Source organism: Pelophylax lessonae (genome assembly GCF_965119305.1).
Source record: "Pelophylax lessonae genome assembly, chromosome: 11".
Lineage (NCBI taxonomy): Eukaryota > Metazoa > Chordata > Amphibia > Anura > Ranidae > Pelophylax > Pelophylax lessonae.
The window spans coordinates 233234683-233253869 of NC_138778.1; the positions used below are offsets into that span (position 1 = coordinate 233234683).

Sequence of the window (19187 nt, forward strand, 5' to 3'; positions counted from 1 at the left end):
CTCTAACGAGCAGGGCCCTCTAATTCCTCCTGCACTGAATTGTACTGTAACTGTATTGTCTTCCCTCATATTGTAAAGCGCTGCGCAAACTGTTGGCGCTATATAAATCCTGTATAATAATAATAAGATATATATATATATCTGTTTTTCTGTCCTTTGGTCTTTAGGAATAGTATTCCTGTGAGGCGGCAGGAATTACCTCGTCTTGTACACAGTTGATGATTCGGGGTATGCCGTATCTGGGGGGGCCTCTGGTGTATTGCGGCGCTCCGCGTTTAAGCGCTGCACTTTTTTCTGCTGCAGAAAATGAATTTCTCCGGGGTATTCCGGCTTTGTGTGACGGACGCGCCCTGGGAAATATTGGTGGATTTACGCGGAGCCTCCGCCGCACACAATCTTTCTTTGTGTCGCCGGCTTTGCCTGTGATTGCTTCTCCTCTCCTCTGTGTAATATTTAATAAAAGCCGTTCCTGCGGGCTCAGGTGCGTTGCCGCATCATCCGCTGTGATTTGTTGATGTTATTTAGGCCGTCTGATGGTGCTGAAAGCATTAAAGCAGATTATCGCACCTCAAAAAAGAGCCGCCGCAGCCTGACCGTCATTCCCAGAGCCCGGCGCTGTACTGATAACGCCAACAAAGGATTCGCTACAAGTAGTGCTTATCGCAAGAGGATTACCGCCGTACAACGCAACCAATCAGTGCCGGCGCACCAATCATTACAGGGAAATGTTTACACCAATTAGCAAGAAAGAAACATTTCTGAGTACATCGCGCAATTTGTACAAACCGCAATAAAAATGTATTTCACATAAACCTATCACAGAGGATACATTACAGATGAGGTGTATAGCAAAGGTGGTGGAAGGGAAGGGGAGGGAGAGGTTTCCCCAACACACACACCACTCAATGTCCAGTCAACCCAAGAAGTATATATAATATACACTCACCGGACACTTTATTAGGTACACCTGTTCAATTGCTTGGTAACACAAATTGCTAATCAGCCAATCACATGGCAGAAACTCAATGCATTTAGGGATCTAGATGTGGTGAAGATGACTTGCTGAAGTTCAAACCGCACATCAGAATGGGGAAGAAAGGGGATTCTGGACATGGCATGGTTGTTGGTGGCAGACGGGCCGGTCTGAGTATTTCTGGGATCTCTCGGGATTCCAGAGAATGGGGGGAAAAAGAGAAAATATCCAGTGAGCGTGTGGAGTAAACTGCCTTGTTGAGGTCAGAGGACAATGGGCAGACTGGTTCCAGATGATAGAAAGGTAACAGTAACTCGTTAAACACCCAAGGCATGCAAAATACAACCTCTGAATGCACAACACATCCAACCTTGAAGCAGGTGGGCTACAGCAGCAGAAGACCACACTGTGTGCCACCCCACCGCCAGGAACAGGAAACTGAGGCTACAATTGGCACAGGATCACCAATAGAAGATTGGATAAACGTTGCCTGGTCTGATGAGTCTGGATATCAGCTGCGACATTCGGATGGTGGGGTCAGAATTTTGCGTCATGGATCCATCCTGCCTTGTATCACCGGTTCAGGCTGGTGGTGTAATGGTGTGGGGGAGGGGGGGGGGGGTAATGGTTCAGGTTGGTGGTGGTGGTGGTGTAATGGTGTGGGGGAGGAGGGGGGGGTAATGGTTCAGGCTTGTGGAGTAATGGTGTGGGGGAGAGGAGGGGGGTAATGGTTCAGGCTGGTGGTGGTGTAATGGTGTGGGGGAGGAGGGTGGGGTAATAGTCAGGCTGGTGGTGTAATGGTGTGGGGGAGGAGGAGGAAGAGGAGGGGGAGGGGGTAATGGTTCAGGCTGGTGGTGGTGGGGTAATGGTGTGTGGGGGAGGAGGGGGGATAACGGTTCATGCTGGTGGTGGTGGTGTAATGGTGTGGGGGAGGAGGGTGGGGTAATAGTCAGGCTGGTGGTGTAATGATGTGGAGGAGGAGGAGGAGGAAGAGGAGGGGGAGGGGGTAATGGTTCAGGCTGGTGGTGGTGGGGTAATGGTGTGTGGGGGAGGAGGGGGAGGGGGTAATGGTTCAGGCTGGTGGTGGTGGGGTAATGGTGTGTGGGGGAGGAGGGGGGATAATGGTTCAGGCTGGTGGTGGTGTAATGGTGCAGGGGAGGAGGGGGGTAACAGTTAATGCTGGTGGTGTAATGGTGGGGGGAGGAGGGGGGGTAACTGTTCAGGCTGGTGGTGGTGTAATGGTGTGGAGGAGCTTGGCACACTTTGGGCCCCTTTAGTGGTATAAACACCACCCCCTACCTGAGTATTGTTGCTGACCATGTCCATCCCTTTATGACTACAGTGTCCCCATCTTCTGATGGCTCCTCCCAGCAGGATAATCCACCATGTCACAAAGCTCCAATCATCTCACCACTGGTTTCTTCACCATGACAATGAGGTCACTGTCCTCCAATGGCCTCCACACTCCCCACATCTCATCCAATAGAGCACCTTTGGGATGTGGTGGAACGGGAGATTGGTATCATGGATGTGTAGAAGACAAATGCTATCATGTCACTATGGAGGAAAATCTCTGAGGAACGTTTCCTGCACTTTGTTGTATCTATGCCACCAAGAATGAAGGCAAAAGGGGGTCCAACCCGATACTAGCAAGGTGTACCTAATAAAGTGGGAGGTGGGGGTATCACCCCAATACCAGCCGTATACAGGAGATTCATGGAATGGTGGCCAGTAGATAATTCCAAATACAAACAGAATGAGAAGAAGACTCGGAGAAGGAACAGACCGGTGTGATCCCAGAGGATGAAGATTGTCCATTATGCAGCAGTATAAACATGTACGTCTGGACAGCCCCACCTTTACAGATCCCCATATACACCCCTCCCCCCCCCCCTTCTCTGATATCTGACAGCATCTGGAGAAGACCCCCAGATATTCTCATCAGGTGATCACCGATCGGCCTTTATATTGGAGGAGACACAGGAGATCGGGATTCTTTCAAATTTTAGAAAAGGAAACAAATAGTTACATTGTTACCAAGAAGAGAAGGTTGGAAGAGGACGCAGTGTGTAAGATGTAGCTATAAATCAATCGTCACTTCATCCTCCTGTGTTGTGATCACACCACCCCCACACATCTACCAATCCCCTCCCCCCCAACCACCAGAGAGATGTACAGACCCTGCACCGCCCAGCGTATCTCTAGTAAAGTAATTAGATGGCGGCGGTATGACAGGCGTCTCTGACGAGGGACCCCCAGAGCACAGGGAATCTCCCCTCTACATTTATAGAACTCCTCCCCCCCTCCATCTTCAGAGGGGTTCCTCCCCCACTGAAGGATCTATTATAGGTGACGGTGACACTCATGATTAATAGCGGAGCTCCTCCTGAGGGATCAGACAACGCCATGGACTGCAATAATGAGGATGTGCTGAAATATAGAGCAGGCAGAATGCGGGGGCTGTGTGTCCCCCGTACAGATCTGACCATGAAATGTGCCACCGACAGAGCACCAAAGTGTGTGTGGGGGGCTCTCAAAATATGAACTGCACCATCAACATCTGCTTTACAGCGCCCAAACCTCCTAAAGCTGATTTATTTTGTAGTATTGGTTGGAGTGTGGAAGGGTTAGACCAGGGATCCTCAAACTACGGCCCTCCAGCAAATTTGCATTGAAGTCAATGGGACACGATTTTGCACTAAAGTCAATGGGACACGATTTTGCATTAAAGTCAATGGGACAAGATTTTGCATTAATGTCTATGGGACGCAATTTTGCATTAAAGTCAATGGGACGCGATTTTGCATTAAAGTCAATGGGACACAATTTTGCATTAAAGTCAATAGGGACAAGATTTTGCATTGAAGTCAATGGGACAAGATTTTGCTTTGAAGTCAACGGGACAAGATTTTGCATTGAAGTCAATGGGACGAGATTTTGCATTGAAGTCACTAGTTGGCGATTTTGCACTGAAGTCAATGGGACGCGATTTTACATTGAAGTCACAAGGAGGCGTTTCTCCATTGAAGTCGCTAGGGAGCGTTTTTGCATTGAAGTCAATAGCATTAATGGCAAAGTGCAGATGACGTTCGATAGCCGATAGATCGGTGCACGCCTAGTACATAGTATGGAGACCTGTGACTTTGCAGGTCCCTATGATCCCCCATTGTTAGGAAGGACTCCTCCATCATCACCAGCACACCCTCCCAGTGTAAGGAAATCTTCCCAGGTGTAGGTTGTGTGGTGACACCACTAGTTTAGGGGTAATTAGGGGACATGTCTCCCACCCAGTCTCATATACCGATGTGGAGAGCAATGTTTAGTGAATACTGACAGTCATATGCAGTGTGCACCCAATAGGCTGGGAGGGTGGAAGGCTGGTTACCTCAGGGGCGATGTAGTCCGGGGTCCCACAGAAAGTTCGGGTTGACACACCGTCCACCATGTGCTCCTTACACATTCCAAAATCTGCGATCTTTATGTGACCTTCGGCGTCCAACATGACATTATCCAACTTCAGATCCCTGCGGAAGGAGGACAACCAATCAGTGCTTGCTCTAGTCTTTATTATAGGGGCCTCAGGAACCCCGTTCTGTATGGTGACTTATCATTGGAAAATGAAGCTGCATTACCAGCTCCAAGTTAAACATTCTTTTTAGTTTTGACTGGAGGGGTTAGACCCTCTGCCAGGTATCTATTCTTTATCATTGCCAGTAAAGTCACATCCAATGGAAAGAAAGTAACCAACGTGATTTGGGGGCCAAGGAACCCCCCTTTTTGTTGGGTAAAAGACTTGGTTGTTAGAGTTCCAATATGGATGTTACCTCCAGCTACTTCCTGCTCCACGAACCAGCTAAACAAGTTTATTAGCATATGAAGAGAGAAGCTTCCTGCCAACATCACTTCTGGCTCCATGAACCAGCAAAACAAGTTCATTAGCATATGAAAAAGGAAAGCCCAGCTTCTAAAACAATACATAGTAACTAAAATGTATTGTTCCATAGATTCATGCTATAAACAAAATCACTAAAATAGCCATAGCAACACCGGTATGACCTCCAGGGCAAAAGGGAACGCCACTATACAGCCAATGGGTTCTGCATGCCCGCTTCCCCTATAGTTTATAACCACAGTCCAAATTAGAGCTCAACCATTCAAGTCTGAGCCCTGATGAAGGGGACTCTTTGGCCCTCAAAACGGGTTAGATACTTTCTTTCAACTGGATGTGACTTTACGGTCAATAATAAAGGAGATATGGACTTCTGAGATGATAGTCTTGCACTTGGTTCCTTCTGTTCATGCAGACTGCTCAAGCTGGGTGTGTCCTACTCCCCCCACTTTGTGTTGTCCCAGCAGCTGAGATCCATTTGACAAGAACCATCCATTGCAAAAATTCTTTACTACACGGCAAGATACAGCAGTAACAAGCTAACGCGTTTCAGCCAAAACCATACTCGAGTAAGGCTTCAGCCGAAACGCTTTAGTTGTTACTGCTTTGTCCTGGTATGTGGCCAATAAAGAATTTTTGCAATTGATTTTACTGAGCAGCTGGCTTCATTGTATTAGAACAGGAGTCACCAAAGTGTGGCCCTTTGAGACACTATTCATCTCACTGAAAACACACATATGGCATCATTCCTACCACTAACATCAATGATGGGGCACTATTCCTCCTATTGACACCAACAATGGGGCACTACTCCTCCCATGGACACCAACGATGCAACACTATTCCTTCCACTGACACCAATGATGGGACACTATTCCTCCCATGGACACCAACAATGGGGCACTATTCCTCCCACTGACCCCAACGATGTGACACTATTCCTTCCATTGACACCAATGATGGGGCACTATTCCGCCCATGGACGCCAACAATGGGGCACTATTCCTCCCATGGACGTCAACAATGGGGCACTATTCCTCCCACTGATACCAATGATGGGGCACTATTCCTCCCACTGATACCAATGATGGGGCACTATTCTGCCCACTGACACCAATGATGGGACCCAATGATTCCTCCAACTGATAACAATGATGGGACACTATTCCTCCCACTGACACCAATGATGGGACACTATTCCTCCCACTGACACCAATGATGGTACACTATTCCTCCCACTTACACCAATGATGGGACACTATTCCTCCCACTGACACCAATGATGGGGCACTATTCCTCCCACATTGTTTACTGACACAGAGACATGTTCTACTCCCACTGGCCGCAGTGTGTCCCTCCACAGATCTATAGAACAGTCATCGGGTCCTTTGTTTGGAGACTTCTATTAGGCTGCATTCACATGTCAGCTTATAATCGCGGGCAGAACCGCCGCGGTTCCGCCCGCGATTCGGAGATTTATTGCAAATCGCGGGACGCCTAGCGTTGCCCATTGATTTGCAATAGCCCCCCAAACGCCGAGCGATGTTGCCGCGATTTACGCCCACCGAATCGCGGCAACATCGCGCAAACAAAATCGCGGGAAGCAATACGCTCCAAAGAAGCTCTTGTACTTTTTTGGAGCGTATTGCGTCCCGCGATTTTGTTTGCGCGATGTTGCCGTGATTCGGCGGGCGTAAATCGCGGCAACATCGCTCGGCGTTTGGGGGGCTATTGCAAATCAACGGGCAACGCTAGGCGTCCCGCGATTTGCAATAAATCTCCGAATCACGGGCGGAACCGCGGCGGTTCTGCCCGCGATTATAAGCTGACATATGAATGCAGCCTTATAGAGGATCATTGCTACAATGTAAAGACATCTGGGCCAGAGCACCGGCCTCCAAGCTCCCAGGTAATTTATGACAGAACATGTTCTCCTAGCATCATAAGTGACCCTTTATGTTGGAGAGAATCAATCTGCCATATCTGCTACCAGCAGTCCTTGTGAAAGCCAATTCTCCCATCTCCTTGCTCTTACAGTAGAGAATCATTTCCACCGCTGGAAAGCAAACCTGTCTTCTTCTCCTAGTGCAATTTCCCCACTCACCTGTAGACAATCCCTTTCTTGTGTAGGAAGAACAATCCCACGGATATCTCTGCCGCGTAGAACCTGCCAGAGAACAGAACAGGGGCGTCAGTTCCACATTCAGATACAATATTACCGGATCTCTTCCGTTCATTACAATTAAATATGCAAAATAAATGCTGCGCTAATCACCAAAAAAAAAACCAAAATGAATAAATTAAACTGGAAACCGGCCACACTCTGTGACATGAAAATAATAATACACAAAGAATCATGTAAAACACTCAATAAATAATGTGTCAAAAAATTGTGTCAAATAATCCGTAAAAAACAAAAAGGTGCAAAAGTCCAAGAAAGATGTACATATAATAATAAAAAAAATGTAAATGTCCCAAAAGTGAATTCCAAAAAGTAGAAAATCCATTAAGACGTGCAAAAAGGAGAAAGGTTCAACTTCCCAAGAATTCTCCGCGGATCAACCAGTGAGTGAAAGGCTTCTTCCCGGAACAAGCTGGCCTCCAATTCAATGGAAAAGCCAAGAGAGCCTTAGGGATACATTCCCAAACATCTACACATGGGTGCTGCGAGTCCCTGCGTTCCTCTGGTTAGGCAATAACTCCCGGTGTGCAGATACAGTATTTCACAAAAGTTAGTACATCCCTCACATTTCTGTAAATATTTTATTCTATCTTTTCATGTGACAACACTGAAGAAATGACACTTTGCTACAATGTAAAGTAGTGAGTGTACAGCTTGTATAACAGTGTAAATTTACTGTCCCCTCAAAATAACTCAACATACAGCCATTAATGTCTAAACCGCTGGCAACAAAAGTGAGTACACCCCTAAGTGACAATCTCCAAATTGGGCCCCAAGTGTCAATATTTTTTGTGTGGCCACCATTATTTTCCAGCACTGCCTTAACCCTCTTGGGCATGGAGTTCCCCAGAGCTTCACAGGTTGCCACTGGAGTCTTCTTCCCCTCCTCTATGATGACATCACAGTGCTGGTGGATGTTAGAGACCTTGCGCTCCTCCACCTTCTGTTTGAGGATCCCCACAGATGCTCAATAGGGTTTAGGTCTGGAGACATGCTTGGCCAGTCCATCACCTTTACCCTCAGCTTCTTTAGCAAGGCAGTGGTCATCTTGGAGGTGTTTGGGGGTCGTTATGTTGGAATACTGCCCTGCCCCCCAGTCTCTGAAGGGAGGGGATCATGCTCTGCTTCAGTATGTCACAGTACATGTTGGCATTCATGGTTCCCTCAATGAACTGTAGCTCCCCAGTGCCGGCAGCACTCATGCAGCCCCAAACCATGACACTCCCACCACCATGCCTGACTGTAGGGAAGACACACTTGTCTTTGTACTCCTCACCTGGTTGCCCCCACACACGCCTGACACCATCTGAACCATATAAGTTTATCTTGGTCTCATCAGAGCACAGGAGATGGTTCCAGTAATCCGTGTCCTTAGTCTGCTTGTCTTCAGCAAACTGTTTGCGGCTTTCTTGTCCATCATCTTTAGAAGAGGCTTCCTTCTGGGATGACAGCCATGCAGACCAATTTGATGCAGTGTGCGGCGTATGGTCTGAGCACTGACAGGCTGACCCCCCACCCCTTCAACCTCTGCAGTCCGGTATGGATTTTAAGAGAAACCCCACTCCAAAAAAAAAAACAGCACAGGGTCCCCCCCCCGCAAATACATACCAGGGCATTTGGGTCTCGTAGGAATTTTAAGAGGAACCCCATACAAAAATAAAAAAATTGCTGACAACTCAACAGCTGTCAGCGGGAATGAAATGTTGGGAATTAAAAATTCTTAAACCCAAAACAAAAAAAACATTGTGACTTGTACTGGACTCTCCCTATTAAAGTGACTTGTGCTGGAAGGCCGAGACAACCTCCAGGTGAAGGTTAATGAATCTGATTGGTTCTAACCATTAAATCAGCTGCCTGCCCCAATTGGAGGTCTTCTGGCCGTCCTCTTCAGAGCAAAGTCAACCAGTGATCAGCATGCACAGGAGACCATTGGGGGAAGGGTGGAGGGATACGACGGTGGTGGCATTGTGTCACCTTCTATGGCCAGAGACGGCGTTCTGCTCTTCCCTCCCCCGCCCACATGTCCCTCCAATCTCTAAATATTCATCAGAATCTTCCGGATGAATCACGGCTCTGAGATTCTACCGCCAGGCTCAGCGTGGGGGAAGAGCGCGGCCAGCCCACGGCCAATTAGAGAGCAGGCAGAGGGCACCTGTGCGGCGGTATCGGGAGAGAGACGTGCCTGCGGATGGATGAATATACTTCTCTCTAATGCGGTCTGTGACAATCCCCGCACGCCGCGCATTAGACGGCAGCTCAGAACAGACCGGCTGATTCTACATGAAGTTCATTATAAAAAAGATACAAGTTCACTAAAACATGTGAAATGTATCACTAAGAATCCAACTCCAAACGCATTGATCCCGGAGGAGACGCGGGGATGACGTGTGATGTATGGCGTCACCGCTGATTGCATTATACCCTCCAAGAGGTCAAAGTCTGCAGATTAAGCATTGGGGAGATTTCCCTTCACTTCCTGTCCTGGGGACACAACAAGGAATCTACAGAGTGAGGGAAATCCCCTCTTAGACTGGGGTCCCATTAGAAGATTTCCCCTTGATTCCTTTTCCCATCACTTTCTATCCAGGAGACAAAGGGTCACCAGGAGAAATGGAGGGGGGGGGGAGGGGGAATCTTTAAAGGAGGGGAAAAAAACTGGATGGGTTCTTCCTAAACTAAAAAACAACTATTCATAGACGACTGTCCAAAAACATACTGTGGCAGCAACAGACCCCCCCCACACACGGGGAAGCAACAGACCCCCCCCACACACGGGGAAGCAACAGACCCCCCCCCCACACACGAGGCAGCAACAGATCCCCCCAACACACAAGGCAGCAACAGACCCCCCACACACGAGGCAGCAACAGACCCCCCCCCACACACACACACACACAGGGCAGCAACAGACCCCCCCCCCCACACAGGGGGCAGAAACAGACCCCCCCCACACACGGGGCAGCAACAGTCCCCCCCACACACACGGGGCAGCAACAGTCCCCCCCCCCCAACACACGGGGCAGCAACAGACACCCCAACACACGAGGCAGCAACAGACGCCCCAACACACGGGGCAGCAACAGACCCCCCAACACACGGGGCAGCAACAGACCCCCCCCACACACGGGGCAGCAACAGTCCCCCCCAACACACGGGGCAGCAACAGACCCCCCAACACACGGGGCAGCAACAGTCTCCCCCCCACACACGGGGCAGCAACAGTCTCCCCCCCACACACGGGGCAGCAACAGTCCCCCCCCCACACACGGGGCAGCAACAGTCCCCCCCCACACACGGGGCAGCAACAGTCCCCCCCCACACACGGGGCAGCAACAGTCCCCCCCCACACACGGGGCAGCAACAGTCCCCCCCAACACACGGGGCAGCAACAGACCCCCCAACACACGGGGCAGCAACAGACCCCCCAACACACGGGGCAGCAACAGACCCCCCAACACACGGGGCAGCAACAGACCCCCCCACACACGGGGCAGCAACAGACCCCCCCAACACACGAGGCAGCAACAGACCCCCCAACACACGAGGCAGCAACAGACCCCCCCCCCACACACGGGGCAGCAACAGACCCCCCCACACACACGGGGCAGCAACAGACCCCCCAACACACGGGGCAGCAACAGACCCCCCAACACACGGGGCAGCAACAGACCCCCCAACACACGGGGCAGCAACAGACCCCCCAAACACGGGGCAGCAACAGACCCCCCAAACACGGGGCAGCAACAGACCCCCCAAACACGGGGCAGCAACAGACCCCCCCCACACAGGGGGCAGCAACAGACCCCCCCCCCACACACGAGGCAGCAACAGATCCCCCCAACACACAAGGCAGCAACAGACCCCCCAACACACGGGGCAGCAACAGACCCCCCCCCACACACGGGGCAGCAACAGACCCCCCCCCCCCCCACACACACACACGAGGCAGCAACAGATCCCCGCCACACACAAGGCAGCAGCAGATTCCCCCACACAGGGAAGAAGCAGATCCCCCACACACGGGGCAGCAGCAGATCCCCACACACGGGGCAGCAGCAGATCCCCACACACGGGGCAGCAGCAGATCCCCACACACGGGGCAGCAGCAGATCCCCACACACGGGGCAGCAGCAGATCCCCACACACTGGGCAGCAACAGATCCCCCACACACAGGGAAGCAACAGATCCCACACACAGTGCAGCAACAAATCCCACACAGTGCAACAGATCCCCCCCACATAAGGGGTAGCAACAGATCCTCCACACAGAACAGCAACAGACACCCCCCCCCCCCCCACACAGGGAAGCAACAGATCCCCGCACACGGGGCAGCAACAGATCCCCGCAAATGGGCATCAATAGATCCCCGCACACGGAGCAGCAGAAAATTCCAATACATGGGCAGCAGCAGATCCCACACCTGGTGCAGCAACAGAGACCCCTCATGGTGCAGCAACAGAGACCCCTCATGGTGCAGCAACAGAGACCCCTCACAGGGCAGCAACAGAGACCCCTCACAGGGCAGCAACAGAATGGCCACACACGGGGCAGCAACGGATCCCTGCGCACAAGGGGAAGCAACAGATCCCCCGCACAAGGGGCAGCAACAGATCCCCCGCACAAGGGGCAGCAACAGATCCCCCGCACAAGGGGCAGCAACAGATCCCCCGCACAAGGGGCAGCAACAGAATGCACACACACGGGGCAGCAACAGAATGCACACACACGGGGCAGCAACAGAATGCACACACACGGGGCAGCAACAGAATGCACACACACGGGGCAGCAACAGAATGCACACACACGGGGCAGCAACAGATCCCCCCCCGCACAAGGAGCAGCAACAGAATGCCCACACGGAGCAGCAACAGAATGCCCACACACGGGGCAGCAACAGAATGCCCACACACGGGGCAGCAACAGAATGCCCACACACGGGGCAGCAACAGATCCCCCACACACAGGGCAGCAACAGATCCCCCACACACGGGGCAGCAATAGAATGCCCACACACGGGGCAGTAAAAGATCCTCCCACACAAGGGGCAGCAACAGATCCCACATACGAGGGGCAGCAACAGATCCCCACACATTGCAGCAACAAAGACCCCACAGAGGGCAGCAACAGATCCCCCACACAGGACAGCAACAGAGACCACACACTGGGCAGCAACAGAATCCCCCACACAAGGGGCAGCAATAGACCCCCCCCCACACAAGGGGCAGCAACAGATCCCCAACCACACAAGGGGCAGCAACAGATCCTGCCTCACACAAGGGGCAGCAACAGGCCCCCCCCCCCCCCACACACAGCACAAAGACTCCTCACGCAAGGTAGGAAGAAATCCCCCACATGGGGTATGAATAGATCCCCTCCCCTCCCCCACACACAGAGCAGAAACAGACCCCTCACATGAGGCAGAAACAGATCCCTGTAAAAGTAAATCCTTACACTGCTTGGGGCTCCTTGAACTTGCCGACTTGCTGGATGTGGTACATGAGGTCTCCTCCATTCACATACTCCATCACAAAGTACAGCCGGTCCTGGAGATAGAGAACATTCGCTCGTTGTCATATTAGCAGAATTCTGACCCTTCACTGACTGGCAGAAATCTAGGATGATCCTGGAACCCGCACAGAGAACCCCCCCCCCCTCCCCCATCTGATTTCCCAGTCATCCCCTATGGGGCTCTTACCACTGTCTGGAAGCAGGAGTGTAGCTGGGTCAGGAAGGGAGGTTTGTCCTGCAGAGCTAGCACTCTCTTCTCCACCATGGTACATTCTACGTCATCATCCTGGATCACTACATCCTTCTTCAGGATCTTTATAGCGTAAAGTTCATCGCTGCCTTTCCTCTCCGCCAACATCACCTGCAAAAGGAGCGCAAAAACCATTGTACCCCCCATATCAGAGAACGGGTCCCCCAAATTCCCCGACAGAAGGGACAACAATATGATATCAGTGCAAAAAAATACCAGACGATCCTGCCAGCCAATGAGCACACAGAGTACAGGAAGAGATCAGTTACATTGTTCCCAGCTATCACTGTGGGCTACACATCACCTCTTCTCTATGGTATGGAGAGGAGGAGAGGGGAGATGTTCTGTAATTCTGTTCTAGGGTGAAAGAAAATGAATGCAGGCGCCACATCTAAGAATTTGCAGATTGCAAAAGATTACATTTGTGTCAGATACACTTTATCTCATTCCACAAGTGTTTACAATGTAACAGCTGGAGTGCATGTAGATCATGAAATGTGATTGGATAAAAAAAAAAACAAATGCAGGCGCCACATTTCTGGACGGGTACAATACCTGACATTCTTGTTTTGGGGGTTTGGATACATTTAACTCCTTGGAGCCAGAGCCTCCCGGACTTTTAGGGGTTTAGAATACCAGGAGGCGGGGTTTATGATCATGTGATTGCCGTAATTGGCTGTCACGGTGGTCACATGATTGGAAGGCTCCTGATTGGAAGCTGCCGGTAACTGTGCCGAAAGGGTAAAGGGGGCGTGGCTCTCAGCACAGCCAATTTTTGGACTAACCCACACAAATATGCGGGCGCTCGGCACCAAGGCCCCCCCCTTCCCCCCCAGAGGCCACATATTTGTGCGTGTGCAGCTGGTGTTAAGAAGTTAAAGTGCTTGTAACACTCAGACATGAAATATGAACAAAGCATATTCCTCTATATCCACCAGGCTGACTATTGCTGTTCAGCACTGTGCTACTTTAACTGGCATAGGTGTGCCAGGGCACACCCTAAACACCCTGTGTGACACAGATTCCCCCTGCTGAAAGCCCCTCCCCCGTGGCAGCTAAGGCTACAGAGAAAGGGACTGGGGAATCTCTGTTCTCAGTCCCTTTCTCTGCTATTTCACCAAAGCCCCTCAATGGGGCTCCTAACTAATTGTAAAAAAAAAAAAAAAAACAATAAATAAAACAATTCCGAAAAAAAAAATTGTAAAAAATAAAACAAACATAAAACTACTGATGCCAATGTTATCCCTACCGACACCGCCCGCTGCCCTACCGACACCGCCCGCTGCCCTACCGACACCGCCCCCTGCCCTACCGACACCGCCCCCTGCCCTACCGACACCGTCCCCTGCCCTACCGACACCGCCCGCTGCCCTACCGACACCGTCCCCTGCCCTACCGACACCGTCCCCTGCCCTACCGACACCGTCCCCTGCCCTACCGACACCGTCCCCTGCTCTACCGACACCGTCCCCTGCCCTACCGACACCGTCCCCTGCTCTACCGACACCGCTGCCCTACCGACACCGCCCCCTGCCCTACCGACACCGTCCCCTGCCCTACCGACACCGTCCCCTGCCCTACCGACACCGTCCCCTGCTCTACCGACACCGCTGCCCTACCGACACCGCCCGCTGCCCTACCGACACCGCCGGCTGCCCTACCGACACCGCCCGCTGCTCTACCGACACCGCCGTACCGACACCGTCCGCTGCTCTACCGACACCGTCCGCTGCCCTACCGACACCGCCCTACCGACACCGTCCGCTGCTCTACCGACACCGTCCGCTGCTCTACCGACACCGTCCGCTGCCCTACCGACACCGTCCGCTGCCCTACCGACACCGTCCGCTGCCCTACCGACACCGTCCGCTGCCCTACCGACACCGTCCGCTGCTCTACCGACACCGCCCTACCGACACCGTCCCCGTCCGCTGCCCTACCGACACCGCCCGCTGCCCTACCGACACCGCCCGCTGCCCTACCGACACCGCCCGCTGCCCTACCGACACCGCCCGCTGCCCTACCGACACCGCCCGCTGCCCTACCGACACCGCCCTACCGACACCGTCCGCTGCTTTACCAACACCGTCCGCTGCCCTACCGACACCGCCCTACCGACACCGTCCGCTGCTCTACCGACACCGTCCCCTGCTCTACTGACACCGTCCACTGCCCTACTGACCCCGTCCACTGCCCTGCGGGAGAGGAGCGCTGCTTCTGTATTTAGAAGTCACAGCGCTCCTCTCCCGGCCGCTGTTCACACCTCTCCCTCCTCCACATATCGCTCTATATGAGAGCAGAGGAGGGAGGGGGCGGGGCATCTACACAGGCCGAATCTCCTCCCGAGGCAGCCTGGACAGTGGCGTCACTAGGGGGAGCCAGAGGGGACCATTGCCCCCCCAACATCATTCTGTGCCCCCCCCCCCGTGTGCCCCCCCAATAACGCTTGAAAATTTGCTTTTAGGTGTTAGGTTAGCACAAAAAGGTATCATTACATACTGCATTACTCTCGTATCTTATGTGCCCCCCCCCCAAAAAAAAAATCTTTCCTAGAGTTGCCACTGAGCCCGGACCGATATAATGTGAGCTTTAGCTGCTCTTCTGCAGCACCACTCTTGTTTTCTAGGTGGTGGGAGAGGATTTGGAGGAAAGCTCTGTACTGAACTGGAATCTGAGGGGAGGGGGAGGAGAGCTTTGTACTTGACGGGGCGAGAGAACTTCAATGTGCAGCCCTGAACCCTGCACTCTGCAATAGCACACCCCTGAATCCTACACCCCTGAACCCTGCACTCTGCAATAGCGCATCCCTGAATCCTACACCCCTGAACCCTGCACTCTGCAATAGCGCATCCCTGAATCCTACACCCCTGAACCCTGCACTCTGCAATAGCGCATCCCTGAATCCTACACCCCTGAACCCTGCACTCTGCAAGAGCGCACCCCCTGAATCCTACACCCATGAAACCCTGCACTCTGCAATAGCGCACCCCTGAATCCTACACCCCTGAACCCTGCACTCTGCAAGAGCGCACCCCCTGAATCCTACACCCATGAAACCCTGCACTCTGCAATAGCGCACCCCTGAATCCTACACCCCTGAACCCTGCACTCTGCAATAGCGCACCCCTGAATCCTACACCCCTGAATCCTGCACTCTGCAATAGCGCATCCCTGAATCCTACACCCCTGAACTCTGCACTCTGCAATAGCGCACCCCTGAACCCTGCCCATAATACACCCCTGAACCCTGCACTCTGCCCATAGCGGAACTCTGCATTCTGCCCATAGCACACCCCTGTACTCTGCGTACCCTTGAACCCTGCACATAGTGCACCCCTGAACTCTGCAACCTCCCCAAAGCGCACCCCTGAACCCTGCACTCTGCCCATAGTGCACCCCTGAACCCTGTCCATAAAGACAAGGATGAGTGAGTTTGGGGTGGAGGAACTTGAATGGCCTGCACAGAGTCCTGACCTCAACCCCATAGAACACCTTTGTGATGAATTAGAGAGGAGACTGCCAGCCAGGCCTTCACATCCAACATCAGTGCCTGACCTCAAAAATGCGCTTCTGGAAGAATGGTCAAACATTCCCATAGACACTCCTAAACCTTGTGGACGGCCTTCCCAGAAGAGTTGAAGCTGTTATAGCTGCAAAGGGCGGAGCCAACTCAATATTGAACCCTACAGACTAAGACTGGGAGGTCATTAAAGTTCATGTGTGTGTAAAGGGAGGCGTCCCAATACTTTTTACAATATAGTGTATGTTAAGAGCAGGGGAGGGGCCCAAGAAAAAGTTTGCCCAGGGTCCAATCAGTATTAAAGAAGGCCCTGACCATGTGATAGCTGTGGGCCAATCATAGCTCACAAGTAAAAGGAAGCAAAGCTGTTGTGAATCATATTGATTGATTGATTAACAGCCCTGTTGACATTGTGATGGTTGCAAAGTGATCACATGATCACCGGGCCCCGAGTACTGGGACCCACATTTCGGTTGCGGGGGTAGGGGGTCTGCTGCCTCCTTCCATTATCTGTAGGAGTCACTTCTGAGAGGGGAAGCTCCAGCACACAGCCTGTGATTGACAGCCTCAGTTCTGTTCCTGCGTGAAAAGGGGGGGGGGGGGTTGTATCCTTCTCCAATCAGCTCTCATGAGGCTCTGCATTTTGTATCTTCAGCTCCCCGCCCCCTGCTTTCTAAAAGCTCAGACAAGCTGTATAAATTCTGCACTTAGAAGGCTGCAGATAAACAGGTACAACGTATGTAGGAGGATTTGTTTCACCTCTGAGGCCAGTCATTGCACTGGGTGTCTCTCACATAGCGGCTGCCACGCCCCTACCTTTCCGAAGCTGCCCTTCCCCAGCACCATGAGGAAGATGAAGTCGGTGAGTTTGACGTTGTCGATGTTGTTGTACGGTTTGCGGTCCTCCATGGGGCTGATCACCTTGTTACCGGCCGGACCCAGCCGGGCTTTCTGTAATGGAGAGATCAATACTCAGTTATCAGATAAAAAAAGATGGGTGCAAAACCCCCCCCCCCCCAAAATGTCACCACAATCGTCACACCACTCTCAAACTGCAATCCCCCCTACCACCACAAATCAATGATCCCCCCCACACACCACAAATCAATGACTCCCCCACACTCCATAAATCAATGACCTCCCCCCTCTCAAACCACAAATCAATGACCTCCCCACACACCATAAATCAATGACCTCCCCCAAAAACCACAAATCAATGACCTCCCCACACACCACAAATCTAGGACCACCTCCCCACGCCACTGAGAGATCAGTACTCAGTTATCAGATAAAAAAAGATGGGAGCAAAACCCCCCCAAAAATGTCACCACAATCGTCACACCACTCTCAAACTGCAATCCCCCCTTCCACCACAAATCAATGATCCCCCCCACACACCACAAATCAATGACTCCTCCACACAAACAACCAATGACTCCCCCCCACCCCCCATAAATCAATGACAACCCCCCCTCCAACCCAACAAAACTGAATGAACACCCCCCCCCACACATACACACACCATAAATCAATGACCTCCCCCAAAAACCACAAATCAATGACCTCCCCCCACAAACCACAAATTAATGACCTCCCCCCCACACAATCAATCAATAACTCCCCCGCACAACACACAAATCAGTGACAACCCCTCCCCCCAACACCACAAATCAATAACCTCCCCACACAACCCAAGTCAATGACCCCCCCACCCCCTACACCACACAAGTGAATGACAACCCCCCAACACAACAAAACTCAATGACCCCCCCAAACCACACATTAATGACCACTCCCCCACACACACCACACAAATAAATGACCCCCCCCTCAAACTGCACCACACCACAAATCAATTACCCTCCCACCACACAAATCAAAGGACCCCCCCCACACCACACAAATCAATGATCCCCACACCACGCATCAATGACCCCTCCCACACCACACCACAAATCAATGACCCCCCCCTCACACCACACATCAATGACCCCCCCCCTACAAATCAATCACCCTTTACCCACACCACACCAATCAATGCCCCCCCCCACACCACAAATCATTGACCCCCCCACCACAATCAATGCCCCCCCTTACACCACAAATCAATGCCCCCCTTACACCACAAATCAATGCCCCCCCCCTCACACTACAAATCAATGCCCCCCTCACACCACAAATCAATGCCCCCCCTTACACCACAAATCAATGCCCCCCCCTCACACCACAAATCAATGCCCCCCCCGTCACACCACAAACCATTGACCACCCACTAGCACAGGTAAAGCCAGACCTGGTGAAGCGATTAGTGGGGGATTCTCTCTCTATGATTATTGGGGTTTGTGATGTACACACCATGCATGCACAGTGACCCCCAACATGCGTTTTAGTAACGAGCTGCGTTGTAGCCTGACCCTGACCCCCGCTCTGTGACCTCGCCAGGATTCCAGGTATAAAATCACCGACAGGGACAACTGCCAACATCTAAATGTAACACTTCCATTTTATTAGTAAATCTTGGAAGTCCTCGGATCGCAGCGATTCTCCGTGTCGCACGCATTGCAGACACAGCAACGCATCGCATCCTGCAGACCATCCGGCTGAAATGTGGAAGAATAAACAGCAATCCATGGCTCCTGATAATTAGACCCTGTATGCTGGGCGGGGTCAGTAGGGGATAGTGGGTATATAATGTGTACTGATTCCGGGGGCGGTGTCAGAGGGATGACATCACTCAGAGGAGGAGGAGACTTCACACTTCCATATAATACAAAGGTAATACCTGTATGCAGAGTACAGGGGGCGCCATCACACAGGGACTGTTATAGGATTACACTCTGTTCATTTAGGATCAAACATGGAAT

General features: G+C 52.0%; 1 protein-coding gene across 1 annotated transcript in view; it reads right to left on the bottom strand.

Annotated features, from left to right (window-relative positions):
• Positions 1 to 19187, bottom strand: part of PRKCA (protein kinase C alpha) — a 425544-nt gene that overhangs the window by 51394 nt on the left and 354963 nt on the right. The window contains exons 9-13 of the mRNA XM_082272110.1: positions 17140 to 17274; positions 12741 to 12914; positions 12497 to 12588; positions 6967 to 7029; positions 4359 to 4497 (exon numbers count right to left, since the gene is read on the bottom strand). Of these exons, the coding sequence (XP_082128236.1) occupies positions 4359 to 4497; positions 6967 to 7029; positions 12497 to 12588; positions 12741 to 12914; positions 17140 to 17274 (603 nt within the window). The remainder of the gene's footprint in view (positions 1 to 4358; positions 4498 to 6966; positions 7030 to 12496; positions 12589 to 12740; positions 12915 to 17139; positions 17275 to 19187) is intronic.